The 26293-nt window shown below is 36.1% G+C and overlaps 1 protein-coding gene across 2 annotated transcripts in view; it reads left to right on the top strand.

Moving 5' to 3' along the window:
* Positions 1-26293, top strand: part of CNTNAP2 (contactin associated protein like 2) — a 1044217-nt gene that overhangs the window by 700902 nt on the left and 317022 nt on the right. For both annotated transcript variants that reach the window (XM_027675789.1, XM_027675790.1), the window contains one exon: positions 4083-4202. In XM_027675789.1, the coding sequence (XP_027531590.1) occupies positions 4083-4202 (120 nt within the window). The remainder of the gene's footprint in view (positions 1-4082; positions 4203-26293) is intronic.

Here is a 26293-nt window from a genome sequence, read left to right as displayed (position 1 = left end):
TCTGCCTTCTCTGTATGTAGCTGTATGCAATTATTTCTACATAATTGCATGTGAACACTGTAAACTTTATATCCAAATCTTGTATTTTGCTTACTTGTCTTTTCTTGGCTCTGTTAATTTTTTTGCTTCTTTATTGTAATCTTAATCAGTTTTCTCATTTAGGCTGTTTTGATTCTGCCATGCTCTCTTCTTTGTATTCTGTTTTTATTTTCTTCTGTGTTTTAGTGTATTTGGGTCACTTCCAAAACAATGTTCCTTAAATGTTTGTCCTTTCATCTATTCTAGGTTTTCTCCGAGTTTCTCAATTTCTATTTTTACCTGCTCTCCTTCTTTCTTATACATTACTGGTCTTTTTGTGTAGAATTTAAAAAAACAAGTAGTGAATTATAAGGTGATCCTGTGCCGTCTTCCTTTCTACATCATCTTCACAGATCACAGAATCAACTAGGTTGGAAAAGATCTCTGAGATCATAAAGTCCAACCTCTGCCCTATCACCACCTTGTCAACTAGACCATGGGACTAAGTGCCACATCCACTCTTTCCTTGAACACCTCCAGGGACAGTGGCTCCATCTCCTTCCTGGGCAGCCCATTCCAGTGGCCAACCACTCTTTTTGTGGAGAACTTTTTCCTAATGTCCAAACTAAACCTCCCATTGTGCAACTTAAGAATGTTTCCTCTTGTCCTGTCACTAGTTGCCTGGGAGAACAGACCAACACCCACCTGGCTACAACCTCCTTTCAGGTAGTTGTAGAGTGATGAGGTCTCCCCTGAACCTCCTCCTCTCCGGGCTAAACAACCCCAGCTCCCTTAGCCTCTCCTCACAGAATTTGTGCTCCAGACCCTTCAGCAGCCTTATTGTCCTTCTCTGGACATGCTCCAACACCTCAATATCCTTCCTAAATTGAGGGGCGCAGAACTGGACATAGTACTTGAAGTGCAGACTCGCCAGTGCTGAGTACAGGGGAAGAATCACTTCCCTGGTCCTGCTGGCCACACTGTTCTTGATCCAGACCAGGATGCCATTGGCCTTCTTGGCCACCTGGGCACACTGCTGGCTCAGATTCAGCTTCCTGTCAATCCAAACTCCCAGGTCCCTTTCTGCCTGGCTGCTCTCCAGCCACTCTGTCCCCAGCCTGTAGTGCTGCATGGGGTTGTTGTGACCAAAGTGTGGCCTGGCACTTGGTCTTGTTGAACCTCATACCATTGGATTTGGCCCATCTATCCAGCCTGTCCAGGTCCCTCTGCAGCCTTCTACTACATCTTCTACTTTGACATCTTGGTATCGTGTCTTGTTTCTTCCCCTTCAGAGTTGCCTTCTCTCCCTGGTGCTTGCTGCTTTTGTTAATTTGTTTATGTAAGTGGCTACTCTTTGCCATCCATAGTCAACAATAAGATCTCTTTCTGACATCGTGTGTCTTCATACACTCGAATATTAACTGCTGTGTCCTATTGTATCTTAATTATCAGTTATTTTGTCAGTATACGAAATTCGCTTATCCCTTTATTTTGTTCCTTTACTCCTGTGAAGTGATTTGTTCCTGCTCATTGCGTTAGAACTTACTCTTTCATTTTTGTTTATTCCCCTTTATAAAGTATTAATGCAAGTACAAAAATGGCCTCAAGTTCCACCAGGGGAGCTTTAGATTCACAGAAAGGGTTGTAAAGTATCGGAACAGACTGCCCCGGGAGGTGGTGGGGTCATCATCCCTGAGATTGTTCAAAAAATGTGTGGATATGGCATTTGAGGACATGGCTTGGTAAAGAACATGGCAGTGGCAATAGGTTGATGGTTGGACAAAATGATCTTGAAGGTCCTTTCCAAGCTTAATAATTCTATGATTCTACACATATGAACAACACTTCCCAGAAACCTATCACACACTTATAAGAATACTTTTCACAAGTTGAATTTATTTAGAATATCCCATTCTTTTGTCTTCATTTGAAGAGCAATCTTAGTTTCTGTTATTTGGTGTTCAACATAATATTGAAGTTTAACAAAACCTGACATTCAAAAGCAGCCTATTCTGTGCTGTGAAACTAAATATTACCTATGTAACACTTTCTATTTTTTCCATTCCAGAAGAACAGAAAGAATGGTGTTGTATTTAAACCCTTTAATTTTCTATAAAAATATTCAGTAGGGATGAAGGCCTGATTAAACAGCATAACTTGGCTTGACTTCCACATAACAGGCTTTAATGTTGTTTTCTGAGCTGCAGCAGTATCTCTGTACAAAGATTGGCCTGTCATCTTGAAAGGAGCAAACTTGGATAAAAATGTCACATGGTCTTATATAAAGGTGTGAATACCAGAGGGAAAGCTCCCCTAGTTTTCTGAAAGAGTTTTGAAAATGAAAACACAAAATTTCTGCAAGATCATAAACAGTATTTGTCAATTTTTTGACTTGACCTGGAATGCGTCTGTTAAAATTTGCAACTTGTGTCACAGCAAAACATTGAAAGTGTTGGTATCTTATGGTTATGTTTAGGTAGCATGTAGAGAGTTAGAGAAATATTTCTGAACAAAATAGGTTATGAATTCCTTATAAAATCTGCATGAAGTGTCTGAAAACAGACACAGAGTGTCCTTGATAATGAAAGAATATTTTGGTCTTGGTTTGTGGACAAAGGGGAAATGGCTTGGAATATTGAATGACTGAATTAAAATGTTGTCTACTTGTACAAAATTGACTTTAAATCCTGTAATGAATATATAAAACTTTCCAGGAAATTCTTTCTCTTGTAGCATTGACAAGGAAATTATCTTTTATAGATAGATATCTTTATAGACAGATAACAGGCTTTAGCTTTGCGTTCATTCAATATCAAAATTTGAGATTTTTTTTAACTTGACTTTCCTTCCTGTGTCTTGATAGTTGGTTAGAAGCCTTTAAATGTGTGTGTGTGATGAGTTACTCATCATCATCAGAGCCCAGCAACACAGCTCGTCCTTATGGACATTTGAAATAAAGCCAGTCTTAGCAAGGAGATTGCTTGTAAGAGTTGCCAACAAATTAGATGAATTTTTGGAGTAGATATGAAGTCTACTTAAACAAACATTTATTTCTTTTAGCAGCTGATTGATTGATTACAAACAAAAAAGCTTTACCATCTGGTCCTTAGACAACAAAGCAGAATTACACATTCCTTTTTTAAAAATTTGATTAAAAAATGTATATAATTTGCCAGGTTTTTTATGTTTATAAACACACCAATATATATAAATGACCAGTTTTACTTTTCCTATGCATAAAATTATTCATATTTAATGCACATGACTTTATAATAATCATACATTTCCAGGAAAATATGGGCATTGCTAGAAAAGCTTCTATCTACAATGCTTATTATTATGTCTTAGCTATTCATCATAACACAATTTGACAAGCAGTTTTATGACTTGAACTAGAAAGTAGTATTCAAGGAAAAATTGAAACAAAACCCTCTGCTAAATCAATTAAACTTATTCCAGTAAATATTGTGAAATTTCAGACCTTTCTGGAACAGAGTATTATTTATAAGGGTGTGTAATAGAGTAATTGCAGAGCTGTGTAGAGACAGGTATTACATTTAGGAGAAGTTTTACAGTTTTGAAACTTAATGTTATTCTGAGTGGTAATAAAACATGAAAAATTCTAAAATTTACTGAGAGAGAACTTGTAAGCTTTTTCTCTCAAAAGAAAACTAAAGTATGTTTTATCAATAGAGTGTCTCCATTTATAATGTAAAACTTAAGTCAGGGTATAAAAAAAGTTATGAACCAAAGTATTTTCAAAGATGGTTTAAATATACTCTTGAAACAGTTTGGTTGTTCGTACCTCCCCCCAAGCTGTTGAAATTCTCTTCCTATTCTGGCTTTCTCCCACATGTCAAAAAATGAAATTATATGCCTTAAGTTTTTAATCATTCCTGTATCTTTTGGAAAGATGCTTTGTTTTCACTGAACATCAGTGACATGACTTTAATCTCAAAGGTATAGTTCTTGATATATAAATAGAGTCAATTTATTGTCATTACGGATTTTTTCCCCAGGATATGAAAATCCTTATTGCTGTGTTTTGTTTTATTTCATTCCAGCTATTCATGAACTCTCTTGTGAAGCATACAAGCACTTGGGCAAAACTTCAAATTACTACTGGATAGATCCAGATGGTAGTGGGGCACTGGGACCTTTGAAAGTTTACTGCAACATGACAGGTAACTGCATTATATTTGCTAATTCAGTTGGTTGGGGGTTTTGTGTGTGGTTTTTGGTTTGGTTTGGTTTTAATGTAGTTGGAAGAAAAAGTCTATTCATAATTCATATTTCTTGTAAAAAAAATAATAATTGCTAAGAGCTTTCCATGAGAGGGATCATCAAATCTGTAGCTATCATTCAGTATGCTCTTAGAAAGGCAGTAGTTAATCCATTTCATAAACTTTTTGAATTACAGCTATTCATTAGTCTTAATAGGTCCTTGTATCCTCAGTGGCTCATCATTTAAAAAAAAAAAAAGATAGATACGGCTATTTACGAAAACTGTTGTATATCAACAGATTTCAGTTCGGTAATGTCTGCAGTTCGTGGGGTACTGTAGAAGGCAGCTTACCACAAGAGCCAAGGAATAGAAATTTATTACAAAAGAAACAAAACATTTGAGTTTTCTTTACTGTCTGTATTTTAAACTAGATACATCCTTCTAACACCAGTTAAATTCTGGAGATCATATATATAACTACATTAACTTATTTTGATTTTGTTGTGTGTATTGTTTTCTGCTTTTAACACTTGCTTTGCATTCTCACAGAAAGTATCCTGTCTCTAGTCATCTGCATTGCCACGTTAAGGCAGGAAAATAAGATAATTAAAAAATAAGGGGCAATTTTCTTCAGTGATAGTATATTATTTCTTTGTTTTGTTAATGCATGGCAGTTGTCTCAGCACTTCTTCTGATATAAAATGTTGAGTAGCTGATACAACAGACATATCCTCTGGTTTTCCCCAAATGCCTGTATAACAAGTTTAAATTTCATTTTTTTGCACTGGAAATGTGGCATATGAAGTCTTCAGACTTCAGCATCAGCAACGTGAAGGTGAAGACACTATCATAAGTTGAAAGTGTCTCTGGCTTTTTAGACATCAAAATTGCTGAAGCTCCCACAACTCTTCTGGGGGGCAGAAACCTGGACGCACCTGGGCCTGTGGGGTGGGTTTTATCCAGCTCAGATGGGAGAGATGGGGAGGAATGCATGGCACATGCAGCAGACCCCAAATCAACTGCTTATAGGTAGACAACCTGTTGGAGACCAGGAGATAATACCACTGTTTCATGCTGCCATTAATGTATGTATTTGTATAATAAATGCATACCTTAAAATGAGCCTAATCTAAGCTCTGGAAGTGCTGTCAATCCTATTTGGACTGGAGAGACTGTTCAACCTGTTAAATCTGTTCTGAGACACAGGTGTAAAGGCAGTGTTTTAGAGCCTGAGCCATTTAGAGCTTTTTAAATCATAAGTAGCACCTTGAATTGTATCAGTAACTAGTCAGGCAGACACTGCATGAAAAAATGCCAAGAATTGCTGCTATTTAAGAGATTTCTGCTATTCAGAACTGCTGTGTTCAGTGTGAGCTATAGCTTTTGGTTACTCTTCAAGGGTAGGAATGTAAATTAGAAGTATACCACCATAGCAGTGTCAGGGACAGAAAAATACATCCATCCAGTGCTACAGTATTGCTCATTCATGATAAATAGAAATATGAAACAGAAGGTCCCAGCAGCTTATTCAACACTGCGAAATAAAAGAGATAAGTAAAAGTAATAGTTTCATTTTACTAATGTTTCTCATATACAAAAATTTCCAGAGTACATAAATGTGACCTTTACCTAACCAGTGCAAGATCATGAACATTACAATACATGATTTAGTGCTCTTTCCCTTCATTTGGATATGACACATACTGTGGAAAAATACAGTTTTCTGTTTCAAATGAATTGCTCTCATCAGCAACTCTTTGCTATGAGAAAAAGGCATTTTGCACTAATATCCATGTAACTATTGCAATTTTAATACTATTTAAAACTATTTCTTCATTACAATGCAAATGACTGCAAGAAATATGTGAAAATTGATTTGCAGTCATTCTAATCTCTGCTTCTGAAACCGAGAGTTGTTCTCAGATGGCTTAATAAAGCTCATCACCTGTGTACATACTGTGTAGTGCCTATACATTGCAACTGCTATAGCTTTAATTTTCTTTTAATTAGTGGTCATCTGAGGCACTGAAGATGGCACAGTAGAGAACTACATTTTTAGGAGAAATTTCACAACACCCTAAATCTTTTTCTGAATCTATATAGAGTATTATCAGCAACATGTGTTCTAGGGAAGGGACAGAATGAGCTTACTTGAGGACTTTACTTTGCTTCATCAATAACACAATTCTGTAGAACTCTGTAGCAATGATACATATCTTGTCATATAACAAAAGACATATTAGATTAAGAGCAGAATTCTCAAATAATTTTAGTATCAAACTTGTACAGGTTTATGGTATTACTAGCACTATATTTGAAAAAGAACTTAAACTAGCTGAATTACAATTAATTCTTTTTTTCATGACCGTGAAACTAAGTAACATACAGATTTAGCTATACTGAATAGTATGTGGAGTATACTAAATGAAAAAAACACAAAACATTTCTTCATATAGCAGGGTACTGATATTTTATTTTAATAGAGACATCCTTAACTGTATTTTCCTCTCTGCCCTGTGGCAAATCTAAATGTTCTTATTCTCCTACTATTTTAAACAAACATCTCTATTTTAAATTACTACTCAAGATGCTAATAGACATTTTAAATATCCCCTCTTTCATTCAGGTGAATGACTAAAAAATTAATGTAAAATTTAGCTTGTTTCATTCCTAGACAAAACAAGTCTATAAGGTTAGGGTAACTTATGAAATTAGTATCAATCTTTGCAAAACAAGGTGGCTTAACAGTTATGTACTACTTTCACCCTCACTGAAGTATAGTTTTACTGGTACAAAATGTTGGAGAGTAAGCTACACTCTCTCTTGACTGTAAACCTTCTTATGGCAAGTGCAATATCCCGAAAAGCCACTGAAATTGTATACTGAGAAATTATGTATTTAGCCCTTTACTATATTGTATCACAAATATTGAATCACAAATTTCATTGTTTCATCTTTATATCAGCATTTCACCTATGGAGTTTCTAGTCAGAAAGTGTTGGCTTAGCCAAATGTGCCAAAAAAATATTAAAAAAAAAAAAAAAGATAAAATTATGGTGCAGTAGACATCCGTCTAGGCATATTTCTGGGCATAATACATATCCAACTTAATTGTGTCTTAATTTAGTAAACTGTTGAGTTTCATGATGAGACCTGCCCTTCATAGATGTTACTGCGGTAACTAAAGATTGTTCTGGTTTTTCTGAGATGTGCTGGCGATTCAATAGTGCAGTTTATAGAAATACATGTATGTGCATGAACAGAGCAGTTCATGGTCTCTACAAACTAGTCTATTGCCCAAGAAATCCCAGAGATCCCCCCTCCAATTCTCATCCTTGGCTTCTCCAAATAAACTCTCTACTCGGTACTGTGTTCTGATAGTGAAGAGGAACCAAGAATTTACATTTTATATCCTCATAGTGGAATGAACATGTTCGAGATATCATGTTCAAACTATCTAGTCCTGGTGCAGTAAAACAGCTTTTCAAAATCTAGGGCATTGCTGCTGATGTTCAGCAGTTTCCCAAAGACTTATCTATAGGAACTACATACATTTTACAAAGTTTTGGGGTTTTTTTACTTGCTTTTTTGCTTTTTTTTAATAAAAAGAAGTATTGGAAATGTTTAGAAGTAGAAAGTTTGAACTTTTCAAACTAATACACTTTTGGAAAAAATATTCCTTGAAGTTGTGATGTGGCATAATTTTTAACCATTAGACTACTTTTCAGTTTAGCCTTTTGTGACTAAATTCAATGGGGAATTCTTCAAAACTCTGTCATCTTAAGGCTGAGATCTTACCCTCTTTCAGAGGCAGGTCCACAATGCAAAATTAGACTCTGATTCAAGCAGGTTATTCCAAAGTTGGAAGGTTCCTATCTCAGTATGCAGTCTGACCGGTCCTGTTTTCTCTTTAATTGTCATTAGAGCCATAGCTGCAGTGGAAAGAATTGCTCTTTTAAGGTATTTGTTAGAACCTGTAAACTTTCAGTATATTACAGCTTCACCACTTGCTCAGTGTGGTATTTCTGAATCTCTAAGTCTGATTCAGTTTCCTCTGGCAGATTTAGTTTTAGTCCCTTGAGAAAGACACAAGAAATAAGTTCATATTACTCCCAATTTTTTCCATTTCTCTTTTTTACTCTGTTTGGTACATGGAGGATGGGGAAAAGGTGTCAAACAAGTACGTTTATTCAGATCTTGTGCATTTGTCCTGCAAGAATTTTCAGAGTCGAGAGTGAGGAATAAGCAGAGGGACCATAAGGACTAGTTATTTATCCTAATGGCTATATGGGATGTCAGTGGGAAAGGCAGATCAGCATTCCTGTAGTTGCTTGAGGCTTTATGCTGAGTATAGGGAAATATTAGCCTGCTGTTACTTCTGCTTCATCATTTAGAGTACTGATGCAAAGTAAAACTGAAAGGTTTCATATTCTATTTTACCAGAAGGTATGTCAGTTAATTTTTCCTATTGGTCCTGAAGTCTTTATGCCTCTGTGATGTAGCTTTTATCTCATTTCAGGATCCAAATAGCTACAAGCACAATGCCTCCATTTGAGTGGTACTTACCCTATCCCCTTTCTAGTACAATTCTTTTGCCTAAAGCTGCTCATCTTCAAACAGTTTGAGAAATCATTATGCATATTCATAGCCTGTCTCATTAAGGTCAAGTGTACGAGGTGTCTTTTCTACCCACTCTCCTCTTTCCTCTCTGCTCTCTCTCTTCATTTTTTTAACAGAAATGGAATGTGTAAAAATTACTGCAACGACTTTCCGAGTAGACATTAAACAACCATAACTGTTGTATCCTGTGATTTTTCTATCTTCTATCAGTAAATAGTGGGTCACTGGAGTGCTTTGTACTATGACATATGTAGAAACATATGGCATGAATATAAATGTGCCATTCATCACTACATACCGATGAAAAGTGCTCTAGCAGTGGTAAATGTTTAATTCTGTTGCACATATCTGTATAATTAGTTTTTTCAAATGAGACTTCTTGCCTGAGACCTGATTTACTGAACTTCAAAGGTACCAAAACTTTTATTCATACGTATATAGAAATAGATGCGAAACAAAATTTTAAGCAATTTAATTCAACAAATAAAAGTAAAACTCTTTTTAAGTACAGATTCTCTAGTTTGATGGAGGAAGAACCTAATGTTTTTTAGTTGTTAACTTGAATAGCATGAATTTATACACGTTTAAAGGCAATAAGCAAAATTTTGTCTTTGGACAATGCTAAGTTATTGAATGAAAATAAAAGTATATAGACCTTACCTAGTCTATTCTTATTGCAGAAAGCTTTCAATACAAATATTTAAGTCCTTTGCCTAAAACAGAGGAGGAAAAATGGCTTGTGTTTCAATTACTACATATGAAATGAAGGGGTTTTTTCTAACAAGATCTCATAAACTTTTCCTTCCACTGTAGAGCTTTGTTTTGGAGGCTTTTTAATAGTCTGTCAGACATTAATGTACTAAAATTACATTTGAGAGGTAAAAAGAGGAACAAATAGTTAAAATGAATTGAGGCTGTTCTTGCAGAGTGTCCAAGCTTATTTCCTTGAAGATGAAACGAGCAGGAACAACCACAGAAAAAGAACAAAATGAAAGACCAAAAGCATCAAGCCATTTAGGACACCGTTTTTGTCCAGTTGATTTATCAAGGTAGACTCTTTGTATAAAGAAAGGAGAGAAAATACTGACAAAGAGGAAAATAATAGTCACTGAAGCATCAGGAGATCATGTCTAGAGGAGCATCTCTGATGGCAGACTTTCTTCCTAAGGTGAGTTCATCCTCCAAGCATCAGAGTAAAATAATAGACCCATGAGAGACCTGGAGACAGAACAGACTATGTTTACGTCTTTGCCTGCCAAGTTGGCTGAAGTATTCTGCAGCTCAGTTTTAGTTCATTGATTATATTTTTCATCTGTTCTTATTTGCAAGGCATGTTCTTTTTATTCCAGGTTTCACTGGTACATCATTTTGGTTTGTAATCAGCTGGGGGGTTTTTTTGTTATTTTTAATTTATTTCAAATTTGGCTTCCTTGCTCATTGTGGTACTTAACTGTATCTCAACAAATTTGGCTAGTACATTTCTTCCCTATGCTGTGGAACACTGTACTGACTTGGTAAGAGGGTGATCTTGGATGCTTTTCCATCTGGATACAAACTTTCCAATCAACCTCAGTCAGTTGACAGACTGTAATTGTCAGCCTTTACCTGGACTCATCTTGATTAGATGCAGCTTGCTGTCTGGAGTCCTTCTGAAATAAACGAGGATGTTTTCCTGTTTGGTTTGTTGGTTTTGCCTTGGATTAACACTGAAAAGTGATGTTGTTAGGCTCTCCTGTTGTTGGCAGTTACTGGGGTTTGACAGGTTAAAGCCACTACCTATATGGCAAGGGATGACTGAGTATAGTTTGTTGATGTGTTTCGTGACAGCATATTGAGTTTGTCAGGCTTTAAAGGATGGAAGAGGAAAAGATTACAGCCTGATAAAACCATGCTTAAGGGCCATATGATTATGAGATTGATTTTTATTACTTTAATGTTCAGAATTTAAGCATACGCTGCCATAGAAACAGTCCCTATGCAGAGTTGAAGGTCATAATAATCTCAGGGCTCATCAGAATATGAAAAAGATAATTTTTTTTGGAAAAAGATGTGAATCAACACCTGGTAACTTCATTAAACAAAACTACGTCCTAACAAAAATGTGGTGTCATAACTTTAGGGCTTGAATAAATCACATTAAAATCACATGATTCTAAATCGTGTTGGAATATCTCTAGATATTTTATCCAGTCGTCCTTGCATGTGTAAAAAATGAAAAGCTAGCACAGTGTGCAATTGCAGAAAAAAATATCTAAACCATAAAATAAAAAATACCTCATGAAGGTATTAAAAATACCTCCAGAAGAAAGTTCTTGATTTGCTCTATTTCAGTTGAGAACAAACTTTATCACTGACATTCAAGGTAGCTTCTTAAGTCAACAAGTAATAGAAACATTTCCTACTGTCTGACTACATTCTTTTATTTTTTACCCTTTCTGCCCCACCTCAAACTCTGAAGCGTCATATAAGTTTATACAGGAATAAAAGTCTGTTGTGTCATCCTCTTAATTTATTTCAGATGCTCTTAGCTGGAGCCTAAGCATCAGAGAACATCCATTCATCAGGCATAAGGCACTGACCTCAAACAATAAGAACAGGCATTTGAGAGTGATATAGAAGACATAATTGAAAATAGAGCAGAATCTTTGTTTTGCCAAATTATTGGAGGATGAAAAAATCCTGATATCATCTGCAATCAGAAAATATTCTTCATTTGTTGGAAACAGAGCTCTCAGAAATTAAAATACAACAAATCTATTTAGAACTCTTTGTGCATTGCAGGGCCCTACAAGCCTATATTTCAAGAAACACGTCCATTATTGGGGAAGAAAAAAAAAGAAATGGTTGGAAAGAGAATGATGAACAATACCATCTACCTCAAACTGTTACTGTGAATGTTAGAAGCAAACATTTAGCTCTGGATTCACTCCCACACACTTGCTCCCTACTGGGGATGTAAGAAACTCAGCACAAGCTGCTTCAGGCCAGTGATATGCTTCAGTTATCCCTAGAAAATTGCTTCTGTAGAGAATATTACTGAAAGCCCAAACAAAACTTGTTTTTTCTGCTTTTGGTCAGAAAGTTAAGGTCAAGTTAAGACTAGACAGTTAATTCACCTCTGAAATAATGGGAGTTGGTGGTTTTCAAATTTTATTTTATTTTAATGATATTTTCTGCAGAGTTTTTCTGTTCTGTGGGTGGGTACAGATGTTGGGAGGTGTGTGTTTTTGCCTACTCCCTACATCACTGGAAAAGTTGCTCTATGCTTCTGTTGACTTTGAGGAACAAGCTCAGTGATTCAACTGTACTTCCTCAAAGCCTGAAAGGTGTGAGTCACTAGGTTCACCTGGGGATTTCTGGCATACAAAAATACTTTCTCATATGTGCTTCCCCCTTAAAGCTTCCTTGTTCTCAAACAACACTTCAAAGAACAGCTTCTCAGCAAGTCATATCCATGGTCATTTGTTTGACTGCTTCTACTGTCTTGTCTAGTTCACAGGCAGTGGGAATAGGAAGAAACCACTTACCTGTTCTAAGTGCTCTTGCTATTGCTAATTTCTCTGAAACTGAAATTAATGTAGCTAAACATTCAGAGAGCAGATTAGTTCAAAGGAAATGTATGAAATCCTGTTCAGATCTCAAAACGTGTAGAAAGTTCACTTTTTACTGAAATAGATAACCAAGTGATGAAACAATTACTGACAATTTTTAAAAGAGTGAAAAAAGATTCATTCTACTGTAGAATTGCCAACCAGCATTCAGGGTGCAGTGCTGCATACTGATGTGTAATTCTCTAAATTAATTTGCCTAGAAGGATGGGTAAGCTGTGTTGTCACTATTGCTGTTAAAAAATCTCAGACCTTCTTGATTCCACCTGTACACTCTGAAAGATGGTTTTTAACAAATTATTTGGGCAATGAATAAGTTGCAGTAGATATCCATTTTGATCTGTACATACACAGAGAAGGAAAGTACTGTTGATGCAGTTTCCCTAGACAAGCAGGAGGTGTACAGGATGACTTTCCCATGTCTCCCTCACAGGACTTGCTAACAAGTGAAGTCAATGTAGATCATGTAGAAGTGTGACTGTGCAGTGTTATGAAGTATTTGTGTGAAGGCTGTCTTCAAACACTGAGTAAATACCAAGATTATTTACATGTTTGCATTTCATCACTTAAAATTAGTCTTAGTGCTATTCTACAAAAGAGGAAAAATGTACAATAACTATAATGTGAATTTACAGCAAAATGTTTTTACTAATTTCCATATGGGCACTCAGTATGGGTTTTAGGGCAGCATCAGAAGTATGATGTAAACTCACCTCTACCTCTGTTCCACATGGTGGGAGACATAGAACTGGAGAAAAAGACTGAAGGGGGGATAACAATGAGGGCAAAAAGGACTTCAATCTGGTGTCATCTGGGAACTGGCCTCAGTGGTTGAAATAAACTGGGTAGAACTTAAAAGCAAACTAATGATAACATTCCATATGGTTTAGTAAAAAGAGTCCAACCAACATGAGCATAAGGTGAGGAGTCTGTGAGACCTTGTGCAGTCAGTAGGGAACAACTACGGCTGTAGAACTTCCACAGAGCAAGCTTTCAGATTTGGAATGGAAATCTGCAGATTATGCAAACTAAGTCTCTTTTCAGAGATTCTTAACTGCTCAGTGTTAGGAACTCCCTCCACATATGTACTGGAAGCCAAGTATTTCAATGTCATGTTAGAGGTCTGTATCCACTTTTGTTGTGTTCAGAGTTCATGTCATTAAGAGCATTAACATACTTTTTATGCTTACTGCGTTAGGGTTTTTTCCATTTGCTAAACCCAAGTTATCCTTTTTTCAAGGGGCCTGAAAATATTGGCTTTATCTAGTATGGTTCAGGATATACTTCCCTGAGAGAGAACTATTGAGGTAATGATCTTCCATTATCCTAGATGAGATATATGAGAATAACTCTGCACACACTGAAGCATTCAATAGTAAGCAAGTTAAGAAAATTGGTGAGAAGAAATTATTCCCCTCCTAAAATTATTTTTGTGGGTTTTACCAAAGCACTACCTTAAGCCTTGAGATGATACTACTCCAAAGAGCTTTTTATTTCCACTTTGGGATGCACTTGTGCATCACAAATAGAAATCACTGTAGATTTTCTTTCAGACCAGTATTGTCTGACTGCAATGGAATAAACCTGTCAGTAGTCATAAAAGAAAATTAAATGTGTTTAGTAGCATGTCAGTAGCAGTAGGACAAAATACTGTCACAAAAGAATCGGTAATGGCAACGTTGTAAATTACTGGATTGGAGATCTAGGACCATCACTGCTCAATTGGATTCCCTTTTTCTTAGCAACAGTCTGTGGAAAGAAATTAGTGCTGTCACAGAGACATGGAGATTCCACAGAAACTGCTTGGCAGTTATGTTGCAGGAGTTTGAAAAGCAAAGCTGACTTAGCTCTCCAAAGCCTGAGCACTATTTGTGGGTCTAGATCAGACATGCTTGTCAGAACCATTTGCTTCTACCTGAAGATGTGTTATTGCTAACATTGTTCTGGTAATTGCCACAGAAATATACTGAAATGGTTAATTTTACTTGTGCTGCACAGTGAGCATCTAATGAACAACCAGCTGAGCCAATTGCATATACTGCGACTATTCTGAGTACTGACTATACTGAGACTACCTGTCTGCTAGACAGAGTAAATACAACTCGGGCAGATTCACAAGTATTTCTACTCAAGAATTATTAGCAAAAGGCCTTACTCATGGACTTGCTTTGTACCCTAGCATGAATACTCAGGGCTTGCTTGTCTATCTCATTGTATAAACCAGATTACTTGGAAATTACAGGTTTATGGGAATTAAAAATTAAAAACAAAAAAAAACACTAGCCTACTTAATGTTACTATTCAGAGGGGCCTTCTGATATTTATTTCAGTGATCTTTACTGCTGTGTATGGCAGCTCTGAGTGGTTGCTTCATTTCTGCCTGACATTTTTGCCACAGTGGTCACAGATTTTTGCTACAACTGTCATGGTGATATTAAACCTATGTTACTTAATGCCCAGCAGTATTGCAAACCTACACCTGCAAATGCTTTGAAGGGCTCTATGTGTAGTGGAAAAGAAACACTGCAGGTGCCAGAGATCAGCAACCACATTTTTCAGTCAGAGATAGAAGAATCAAATTAGAGTAGCTGCTATTTCAGCCTTCTTGCTAGGTAGAAGTCACTAATCAATCTTATGAGTTTTAGTAATACATGAAGTGCCAAATCTAGACAATTTTCAAGATTAGATTTTAATATTTTCAAATAAAGTAATATTTTTGAAAGCGTAATTAGAAAAAAGATATTAATATCCCTTGAAGCTACTTCTGTCCCTCCCCTGTCCTTTTGTTTCCAGTCTGTATAGGCTTGGGATGTCTGCTATTAACTCAGTTGCTAGCACTTGATTGAAATATATTTTGAACTAATATTTTAATACCAACATCAATACTGAGTGTCTTTGTATCCCCTTTTCAATAATATTTTTTGCTTCATATGATCTGTAAGTTATTTCTTCAGATTCATGAGTAAGATTTCATGTGGAGCAATTGTCAGTATTATCTATGTTCTTTTGAGCAAATAAGAAAAGTAAACCTAAATCCTTGACCTGATCTTTGAATGTCTTGAGATAGTTAGTTGTCTCAGAATGGTTTGTCCTTTGTGTCTTAAAAAATTTGCTTTATTACTTCATTTTTTATTTCTTGTAGGTAGATAATTTTTATAGGCTTGGGTTTTTTGTTTGCTTTGTTTTGTTTTTTAGAAAGACAATAGAAAGATCTTTATTTTTTATTTATTTGCAACATATTCTTAAGTTTGAGTGAATATCTTCCAAGTGTCTGGAATAAAATAGATTTTGAAGTTCATCTCTGTTCTATATATTGCAAAGATTTTTCCATTTTTAGGAAATTCTTAGAATGTTTAATTTTCTTACCTTTTATTTTTGGTGAATTTAGTGTTCACTGAATTTATGTATTGACATTTTAATGCCAGTTGTGCAAAGTTCTTTTCATAAATGGCTTTGCTTTTCAGAATTGAACCTTTCTTATGGGCTAAAAAAATGCTATAAATGAAAGCTAGTTTTGTATCTAAAAATGGAGATTACTTTTAATTCTTGAATTAATGATGGAAGACTTCTATCTTGTCATAAATTTCCTCAACTATCCAGACTGCATATTTAGTGAAGTTTTATTCATTAAGTAGATACTCAGTAGATTACACTATAGGAAAATTTCAGCTCTACTGAAATGTTTGAGTTGCAGCATCAGCTTCTCTGAAACAGTTTCCTGAGTACTAGAAATTACCATTATTTGCAGTACTTTTGTGATAGTATGAGCTCCTTTTGCTGTAGGTTTTGGGGTTTTTGTTTATTTGTTTATTTCTGTTAGGTTTGTGTGTGTGTGTGTTCTTTTTAGAATAGATTAGAATAGTTGAGTTGGTAGGGACCTAAAACACCCATCTAGTGCCTGACCACTTCGGGGCTGACCAAAAGTCCAAAAGTTAAAGCATGGGTTTAACAGCGTTGTCCATACTACTCTTTCCTCTAAGGAAACCTCAGTAAGGAAAAGACCTCACTGTAAGCAAATGTGGTAGTGCATTGGTGAGGAATGGTGTCCAAATCCCACATGCTCTCTACATGCGTGCAAAGTTCATGCAGAGGGAACCAAAAGCCTTTCTTTCACCTCTGACATCCCCACATCCAAAGCAACATATATAGTACAAATCCCCTTACTTACATAGTCTGAATGTCCACATTACTTTAAAGGTACACTCAGCAGCTGCATCCAGTGCATGGCCGCCAAGAGAAGGGACAGATCTCTGGACCTCCTGGGCACAGAGACTAACACTGCTCATGTGCTCTCCTTTAGACTTTGGTGGTTGTCTACTTTGGAGACCACTTCCCCTCCTCAGGAAGCTGTAGGGAGCAGTGAGATCACCCCTCAGCCTCCATCTCTCCAAACCAGACAAACCTCATGCCCTCAGCTGCTCCTCAGAGTACCTGTCTGTCAGCCCATTCCCCAGCTTTGGTGCCCTCCTATGGATGCATTCAAGTACCCTAATATCCTTTTTAAATGTTGGGAGCTATAATCACACAATACTTAAAGTGAGTCCACACCAGCATTAAATACAGCAGCGTAATCACTTCTTTTGAGCATCTAGTTGTACTGTATTTGGTGCATTCCAGGGCACAGTTTGCCCTTTTGGCTGCTGGGGCACAAACTGCTGACTGCTACTGAGCCTACTGACAACCAGTACCTCCAGACTCCTTTCTGCAGCCACTCCTCTCTCAGTTTAGACTTGTATCTGGTGTTGCTCTGTCCCAGGTGCAGAACCTGCCAATTGTTCTTGTCGAATTTCATGCTGTTGATGGTTACCCAATACCCCTATCTATCCAGATCCCCATGTAAGGCCTCTTGTCCCTTGAAAGTCAACAGCACCTCCTAGTTTAAAATTGTCCACCAACTTACTAACCGTGCATTCAACTTCTGCATCCAGATCACTGATGCAAATATTCAACAGAACTGGCCCTAGAATTGAGTCCCGAGGAACAGCACTAGTGGACTGGTCACCAGCCAGATGTAGCCTAATTCACTTCAACCCTTCAAGCCCTTCACCCAGTGCACCATGAACCTGGGTTTTGGGGGGTTGGGGTTTTTTCCTCCTCTTTTTTATTTTCCCTTTCCTCTCTTAATTAGTGGAGAAGTCTCCTTGAGAGGAGAGGAATGAAACCTTTGGCCCATTGATTTAATTGGGGAAATTTTGTGTTTACTTTTGGTTTCTTTATGCACAAAATTTGTGTGTGTGTGTGTGTGCGCGCGCATTTTGAACTGTTGTAATAGTATGAAAGAAATAAATATGCATAGTCAGTTATGCAAGTTGCAGACCTGCATTTGGTAATCTGCAAGCAGATGGATTTCTGCAGCTGCTCAGAATGCAATGAAGTCAGTAGTCTTCATAAAATTTCAGCATTCAATTGATATAGTTCACCTTCTGTAGTGGATAACAGCAGCAGTTAAGCAATGAGAATAATCTGTCACAGTGTGGCAAATTTTAAAACTGTGTATACATGTGTAAATATATATGTCTGATGGACAAAAGGAACTTCACGGACCTCTTGAATGCCACTATTTTAATTTGATCTATAGATAGTTTAATGCTTTTCTATTCTTGGAGATCCCTATGGAAATCAGAGGGCTGCCTTAATATACAAGGAAGTATAGTTTTTCTTTCTTCAAATAAATCCACATTCTATTTGTTAAATATGGGAAACCTAATAAAATAAATAACAAAGCCGTTAATAACTAGAGTGGGCACTTGAAGACTAACCAAGTAGTTGATTGCTAAATGATGTCCTTTACAGTTGATAATTTCACTTCAGGTTTACTTATTTTATTCCAGACACCATTTTTTTATATTATGATGGAGAAATCATTTAAAATTCTACATAAAATGTGGTCAAACAGCTAAATGTCCAGCAAAGCTGTGTGAAATGTGTGCATACTTACCGACAGAAAAGATGTATGTGGAAAGAGTCATTGATAGAGGCCAAAGGGTAGGCCCAGGCCAAGCATGCTGAAGTATATGGATAAGCTGTAATCAACTTTTGCCAGAATCAACTTGACCATGTGTGGAACTTTTCCTGATACAGTGTGGTATTCTCTATAACCCCTAAATATCAATCACCCATGTGAATAAAGGTTTTTTCTTGTAAATAATATTTCTCATTGCTCTAGAAGGTACTTAGCTGTTGTAATGGATGGCTTCTGTATATATTTGGTACCTCCGTAGGAGCAGAGACAGTGTAATGTATCTTTTACAAAACACTTAGCTATTCATTGGACTTGAGCTGCAAAAACCAATTATGCACAATCATGAATTTTTCAGCATCTCAGAAATATTAATTTAAAATATATCACTTCTACATAATGAAACATTAAATTTATTAATTTTGTTATATTTCTGAGTATTATTGGAGTGTATGGGATAGTATTTACAAGCATCAATGAAAAGGAAAGCATTATTAGACCTAGTAAAAAAGCATCTTCATTTTCACATATGCCACCTTCTTCTCCAAATGCTGTGGTGTTTTCTGTATGCTCTAATTTCTATATTGGGACATAAAAAGAATATTCAGGAGCACTAGTTTTAGGCAAATGCACGTATTTCTGCTTTTCTTCTCATGAGTCCTATGGCTGCTGATGCTGGAAAGAATTTTCTGAGAGCAAGAATCTGTTGGATATCTGCTAGCAGGAAGCCACTGAGGCAACTGGTACAGCACTGGGCTCTCTTACAGCGTTGTTTCTACACAGCACTGCCTTTGAGCTATATGGCACTTAGGGTACTGCTTTCACAGATGCATACTGCAAGGATAGTTGGAGTTTCTGAAAATGCTAATTTGTATTTCCTTAAAAGAAACATTTGTATAAAAGCACTCTGTTCCTTCCACTGGAAGTAGTGTCCTCTGCAATGAGTTAGGGTGCTTTAATGATGGTTGTGTAGGTCCAGAGATGGTACACTAAACTACACATAGCAATAGTGTTTGTTACTTTGGTGATGCCCCAAGAAAATATGCTTAAGTTTATGCTGTAATCTTCAAATAGGTTTCCTAAGTATAAGTATCGCCAATATGATTGAGAATAATGATGAAATTATTACATACTACCAAGAACATATATGAAAACTTAGAATTGTAAATTCTCCAATCTAGGCACACTGTCTGAAAGCAAAATAAAAATGCCTTTTCAGGACATTGCCTAACATTCAGTTTATTGATGCAGTAATTAGAAAGGCTACTTCAGCACACTGTATCCCTTTCCCCATCTGTCCATGGAAAGGGGATAGCAGGATATGAGAGGAGGGTGCAGGGTGTACTTGAGAGAACTAAGTTGTATCAGTGAAGAGTGTGTTGAGGATTCAAGCAGTCAGAAGCTGCTGGAAGAACAAAAGGTAAGGTTTCTTTAGTGGTAGCAGTTGAGACCCACATTAGTCTTCTTTCTGCCTCTCCATTAGAACAGAAAGTCAACCAGGATAACTCAGGAAATGTTTTTTGATGATTCAAGCTAACATAGTGAAAGTTTTGAAGAGCCCTTTCGTTCAGGATACCCTTTGAAATATATATATTTTTAAACTGTGTTACTTTAGTGATTCTAGGAAGCCCTGTTTGGAATCATAGCTAAATGATTGTGATATGATGCTTTGTAAAACAAAAAAAATCTGGCAGTAGCTGGGTTTTTTTAAGTGCATATGTTCCTATGATGTGCTAGAATAAAGAGAAAGACACTTTAAAGGAGATGTATTTGATCTTTCCATTTGTATACTGGGTTATATATGAGACCACTCATCAGAACATAGAATCAGTCGTCAATTTTTCAGTTATTGAACTGTAAAAAAAAGTTTCCAGCCCTTGCCCATATTCTGTTCACAGTGCTGAAAACAACCACACTGTTAATTCTTTTATGTCCTTTGTTCTTGACTTTAATGTTCCTTAATCTAAACTGAACTGCAATTGCCATCTGTTAGACCAGGCACTTAAATGATCCAAGTCCTCCTTCATATGGCTATACTGCACCTCATTATTTATTGTTCCTTTCAATATATGATTATTCTTAAACTCTTGCTTCTAATAACACCCATATGAAGTCATTTTTTACATTAGGGCCCAAGTTGGATTTAGGTTCCTCCCCCCTTCAGGCACCATTTTTCAGCGTAACAACTTCTGTTGCTACAGTCTTTTTCCTTTGAAGGTATGAGTGATCTCTATTCTCTTTCTCAAGGTACTCTTGGCATTAGCTTTTTACATACAACTGTGTTGAATGGTTTAAAATCATGTCTAGTATTTCAGAGAAGTCATCCTCTTCATACCACTCAATTAATGTCTTCTCAGGTTTCTAGCAAGTTGTGTTGGAGCAACCATTCCATTATTACTTCTCTGGCAACTTTTGTTTCCCTGAAAACTTTATTTTGGTCACTTCTTTCTACTCCACCTTGCAAAGCATCTGATTTATCTATTATATATAGATTTAAAATATTATGAATTTATATTGTTCATTATCAGAGTAAGTTTGCAAAGCAAAGTTTTCTCTGTCCTGAGCTGTTATGAAAGAAACTATGTAAATACAAGGGAAGTGTACAGTTTCATTGCCTCAGAAGACAGTCTTCAAGTAAAAAAGGAACATAATCAGTAGTTGATAATTAAATTTGAAGATTCATAATTGATGAAGAAACAATGAAAGGAAGCAATGAAAGGATTAGAAGGAGAAAATGAGTGCAAAAATGGTTGAATTACATTTTTTGATTAATCTTATTTCACACCTAGACAGACTAAGAAACACACCGACTTTGTTTTCAATAGTTTTCAGTCCATAGGAACACTTTCCATTTACTCTTTTTTTTTCCTGAATATTGGATTTTTTCTGATCTAAACCCCACTTTATATATTAGTAAAATGAGGGCAATAGAATTCATATCATCGGAGTAACTTTACCACAAAATTGACATTTGCAAATCTCAGGCGAGATTGTCAAAACACTCATCAACTTCAATCGAACATACATTTTTTCATTTTCATAAACCCAACTGTAGCACCTTTGAAGTCCATAGCAGAATTAGTTTCAAATTGCTACATATGGTTTTAAGCTTTTATATATTAACACATTTAGAAAGAAATATAAAAGGAGGGAGAAGAGGATATTGTCTACTGTAATTTTTTCCACATCAATTATATACATCATTGTATCTACAATGTTGTTGCAAAAGGTGCCTAGTTTAATCATGTTGCTAATGACTGTTGTGTTACCATCCCACACAATTCAACAATATCAACTAGGCTCTTATCAGAAAATAAAGTGGGAGACCTCATAATATCAGATGATTACGATAGTAATTTTTGTCCTGCCTAGAAGGCAGTCCACTTTTAAATGGTCTATCTTGTCTAGTTTCTTGAATGATTTGTAGTACAGCATATTATAGAATACACTGCACTAATTTGAAGGGACAAATGCACTGATAATGGTAAAAATCATGATGTCTAGTAAAGAGCTATCTCGAGGCTGACACTTGTGAAGAAAACCCATTCCTAAGTGTTAATGCAATGCAGTTGTCAGACACTGGTTAGAAAACCAATAGGGCCCACAGCCATTAATTATTAACAACAAATGCAGAGCACCCAGCAGCAGATGAAGATGAACATAATTTATATTACACCTTGAAATTACTTCCTCCTGTCATTGTCATAAATATTGCCTTACATTTAAGTTCACTGAGCTTTCAGCTGACTATTCCATCCTTCCATGTTATCTGAATCCCAAATATGCACTGCCAGCTTAAAAAAGACACAGAGAGGTATCAGTAGTGTAGTAGATCATCAGCACAGGCCACTGATCCTTGCTAGTCTTCCTACAAGTTCATGCCAAGTAAGCCTGCCAAGAAGGAAGAGGGTTGGAATAAAACTCTTATCAGCCAGCAACATTTTAGGTGAAAAGTAATTAGCCACTATTGTGTCTGTGATTAGGCAGACAACCATCTAAAAGAAATCCCATCAGCTTGAGGGTTAAAATTTCCATCCTGTCTGTTTTGCCCATGGCTAATGGACAGAGCACACCATGAATCTTGGTGTGAACTTGCAATCTTTCCTTTTGGACTTGTAAATAATGACAGTCAGAAAAAGAATATGAATTATTTTATATGCTCAGGCATTCTCAAACCCATCTTCTCTGAGACTGCAATCAGGAACCAAAGTGTTCTCATACAGGATGACATTCATCAAGACTGTCAGCCACATTTTAGGTCATGCAACTGCATCCATCAAAACAAACCACCACAGATCTATTGAGGGAGAAAGCAGATTATCTTTCCTGAGAAATAAAACTGTTTTCTGATTTCTTGAAAATATTTAATAAAATAATATCTTGAGAATGTAATTCCATCAATGCTAAAAAAGTAAAACTCTAATAGTGATAACTATAACTGTAGATTAAATTAAAAGGGGGAAAATATATTAATATCTGTGAAATACAAGCTTTATGTTTACCAAACTTATTTCCAGTTACTCATCATTACCATGTAGGAACAGATATATTTCCAGAAGAATTTGTACTTGTTAGAACTTGTTTCACTAGGAAGGCTTTCTGATTAGGTGATGGCTCTTTCTCAAAGGCAATTTCAATGATTTCCCCTGCCCCCACATAGCTTGAAAAGTTCTCAGCCTTCCTCTCTGGTATGCAGAGAGATAATAAGTTTGCAGACAGGTACAAGGCCTCCTTGGGCCAGAGAGAGTGGGGGAGGAGAGAGAGAAGATACAAAAGCCTTGGAGGAGAAGGAGTGGGTTTGTCCCTGGGGCCTGATGCATGCACCATCGTAAAAAAGTGGTCCTTGCATCTGAAATAAACCTTTTTTTTAAATCCTTCGACTGCCTTGGCATTCTTGGGAAGAATACCTATGTATGTTTCACCTTACAACCAAAGATTACTTAACTTGCTTGCCAGAAGAAAGTTTTCTTTTTTTGACTGAGCACAAAGCAAATAAGTGAGGAAAGTTCAACAACAGCAGAAATGGAGTATCTGAAAAATAGTCAATGGAATAGTGTTAAATACTAATGCACCATCATGAAATATGTTGAATATGAAGTGGGAAAAATCACTTAAATCAAATATTTTATTTGATCATTTGAATTGCTGGTGATCAAGGAAATTTTAAATTTCATTTTGCTTTTTATTAGTGAATCGTTACTAATAGCTATTAATTATTTTATTAGTTAACTACTTCACTTTTTATTAGCGGAAAAAGGACTGGTGAGTGGGCAGGACTGTAAGCCAGTCATTGCAATTGAAAGGTATTTTCAGCAAAACAATTTATGTCACTTTAATGACTTTTCAAGGAAACAAGTGGTCATTTCCCTTTTTAAAAAAAAATCTTAAGGAACTTAATCTTACTGTAATGTCTATCTGTTGGAGAGGAACTCCTTCAGCAAAGAGTAATGTACAGACTGAATTATAGGGAACCTGTTTTCTCTATAATTGCATCAAATGTATTAGCAGTTTGGATCTAATTAGATTGTTCTTAATGAAAACCATTATGAATTCCATTAAGAATCTATGGTTACTGGTTTTCTGCATTCTATTGAAAGATAATTACACTTCCCCTTCCCTGCTAAAAACAAAATAATGGAAGAACCACTTTTTCATATCTTTTTTCTTGTACAACTGGAACACACTATGCAACACCAAAAAAATTAAAAAAGATCTAAGAAGAAATGCATTTGAATAAAGGAGTGGCCATCTTGGAGACCCTTATCTTCCTGAAGTGTTAGCAATTAGGTGGTGTTGGTATTCTGTCCTCCAGGGGGAAAACTGGTACCAGCCTAATAAATCCAATCAGGATTTATATATATATATAAATTTACTTCCATGTGTATGGGAAGTATGCAGTTTCTTCTGCTGAAGGCAAAAGCCACTTTGTCTTAAAATATGAAAGGTTCAATTGGAAGTGAGAGGACAGAGCAGGACAGGTGTTACATTTTCAGTGTATACATTACATTCCTGGTTCACCTTACTGCATAAACCAGCTTATTTCAAAAATACGTTGAATTCTTTTGTCCACTTAAAACTAGGATTCAACAACATTGTTTATGATGCAAGAATAATGGATCCATACCAAATTTAGAGCACTTATCTCAATGGCAGAATTCCTTTTCTGACACTACAGAAGTAACTCATTTTCTTACAATAAAGCAAATAAGCATTTAGTGAGTCTATAAGTGATCCTTTTGAAAATCAGGCTTTCTTAGAATGCATTGATAATGGAATAATTCAGACTGCTCCAAATTTCAATATATCCAAAATTCATTGAAATCTGTGCATAGGATTAAATTTGGGCAAAAATGGAACGCAGTTAATGGAATTAGCAGTGATGCTAATAATTATGTTTGTATAATTTACCTTTCAGTTAGGTCAGCAAATCAGGTAATTGAGCCAGACTATCCACAAATTAGTTGCAAGTGAATTCAGAGCTACATTTATTTCCAGTATCTGGATCCTAACCAATCTCCCATCATCTTTTAGATAGCAGGAAAAGACTTAGTTGCTTTTCTAGAAAGAGTAATTTACTTTATGCACATATATGTATATTGATAAATAGATACATTACAAGGTGCAACAAGCTCTTACCCACTAGTAGTACTTGTACTTTGACAGAACGATCCTGAAGTTGTTAGAGGATACATTTGACTGACAAGAGTATGTTTCTATCTTCTTTAATACAGGGTGTCATAATAAAGTTTGAAACTCCCTAAGTGGGAGGGGAAGCATCAGGGCTGTGTTGGCTAGAATCTAGTATCCATAAAGAAATCCCTTCTTAGGTATAATGCCTAACACAATTCCTATTGCTAATGACGTTCCTAGTCTCTCTTAATGACTAGTCTAGGAGTCTTTGCTCAGAAATCCAATATGAGGCTCCAACTGTCCTAAGTATATTCCTTACTAACAGTTTTGAGCTCTTATGTGTACAATGTTTTCTGCGAAAAATGAGACATTTCTGTCAGTGAATGTAGAAGCCTTTCTTGGAAATGAATCTGCACTAAACTTGCATCCCAGGCTCTCAACAACACTGTGTTATATTCTCTGTATAACTTGACAGGTGACAATTATAATTTTTTTCTCAATACTTGGGAGTGGGATTAAAGAAATACAGAAATAAGAATTCCTGTTCTTCCTTCCCCCTTCTTTTTTTTAAATATTTTTTTCTCGGTGCAAGAATATTATTGAGTTTTATATAGAGCTTTGGACTAAGTATATGAATATTAAAATAATAACCATCTTGCATCACCTGCTGAATTTCATCTCATTTGGCTAGTGATGCGTACTCCCTGTGGAGGATTCGTCTGCTTTGCTTACCTTATCTCCAAACATTTGATTAGAAAGACTTACACCATATCAGTTGCAAACACATGGGTCCGCAAGATTCTGTATAATCCAAAATAGTCTGACACTATGCAGTAAAAATTAGGACTGGAAAATAAGATGGAGTCATGGAGATAAGAATACTCATAACATGGAAAGTTAACTTTACTCTGAGTTGCACCAAAACTCATCAGGGTGTGTCAGCACTGTGAACTGGGTAAAGAAGTACTGAAGCACTTTTGAATATGTCTCAGTTTGCCAAAGTGTTTACAAGTAGTTAAAATATTATAGTGTGGTATCAGGCCACAAGTTCTAGAATGACTTGGAGATTTGTATTAACAGGCATGAGATTTACACAGAAGAATTGAAAACATACTGTTATGCGCTACATTTTACGGGGTTTATTGCTGTAAGGCACATCTGTCAGGTGAATTAGTATTCTCTGAAGCTGACAGGTGAACTCCCTGGAGACTCTGTTTTTGTGATAAATACAGC

This window comes from Neopelma chrysocephalum, unplaced genomic scaffold (genome assembly GCF_003984885.1).
Source record: "Neopelma chrysocephalum unplaced genomic scaffold, ASM398488v2 Primary Assembly neopelma1_26, whole genome shotgun sequence".
NCBI classification, from domain to species: domain Eukaryota; kingdom Metazoa; phylum Chordata; class Aves; order Passeriformes; family Pipridae; genus Neopelma; species Neopelma chrysocephalum.
Note: the sequence above shows the minus strand (reverse complement) of the source record. Positions and strands in the feature narration are given on the sequence as shown.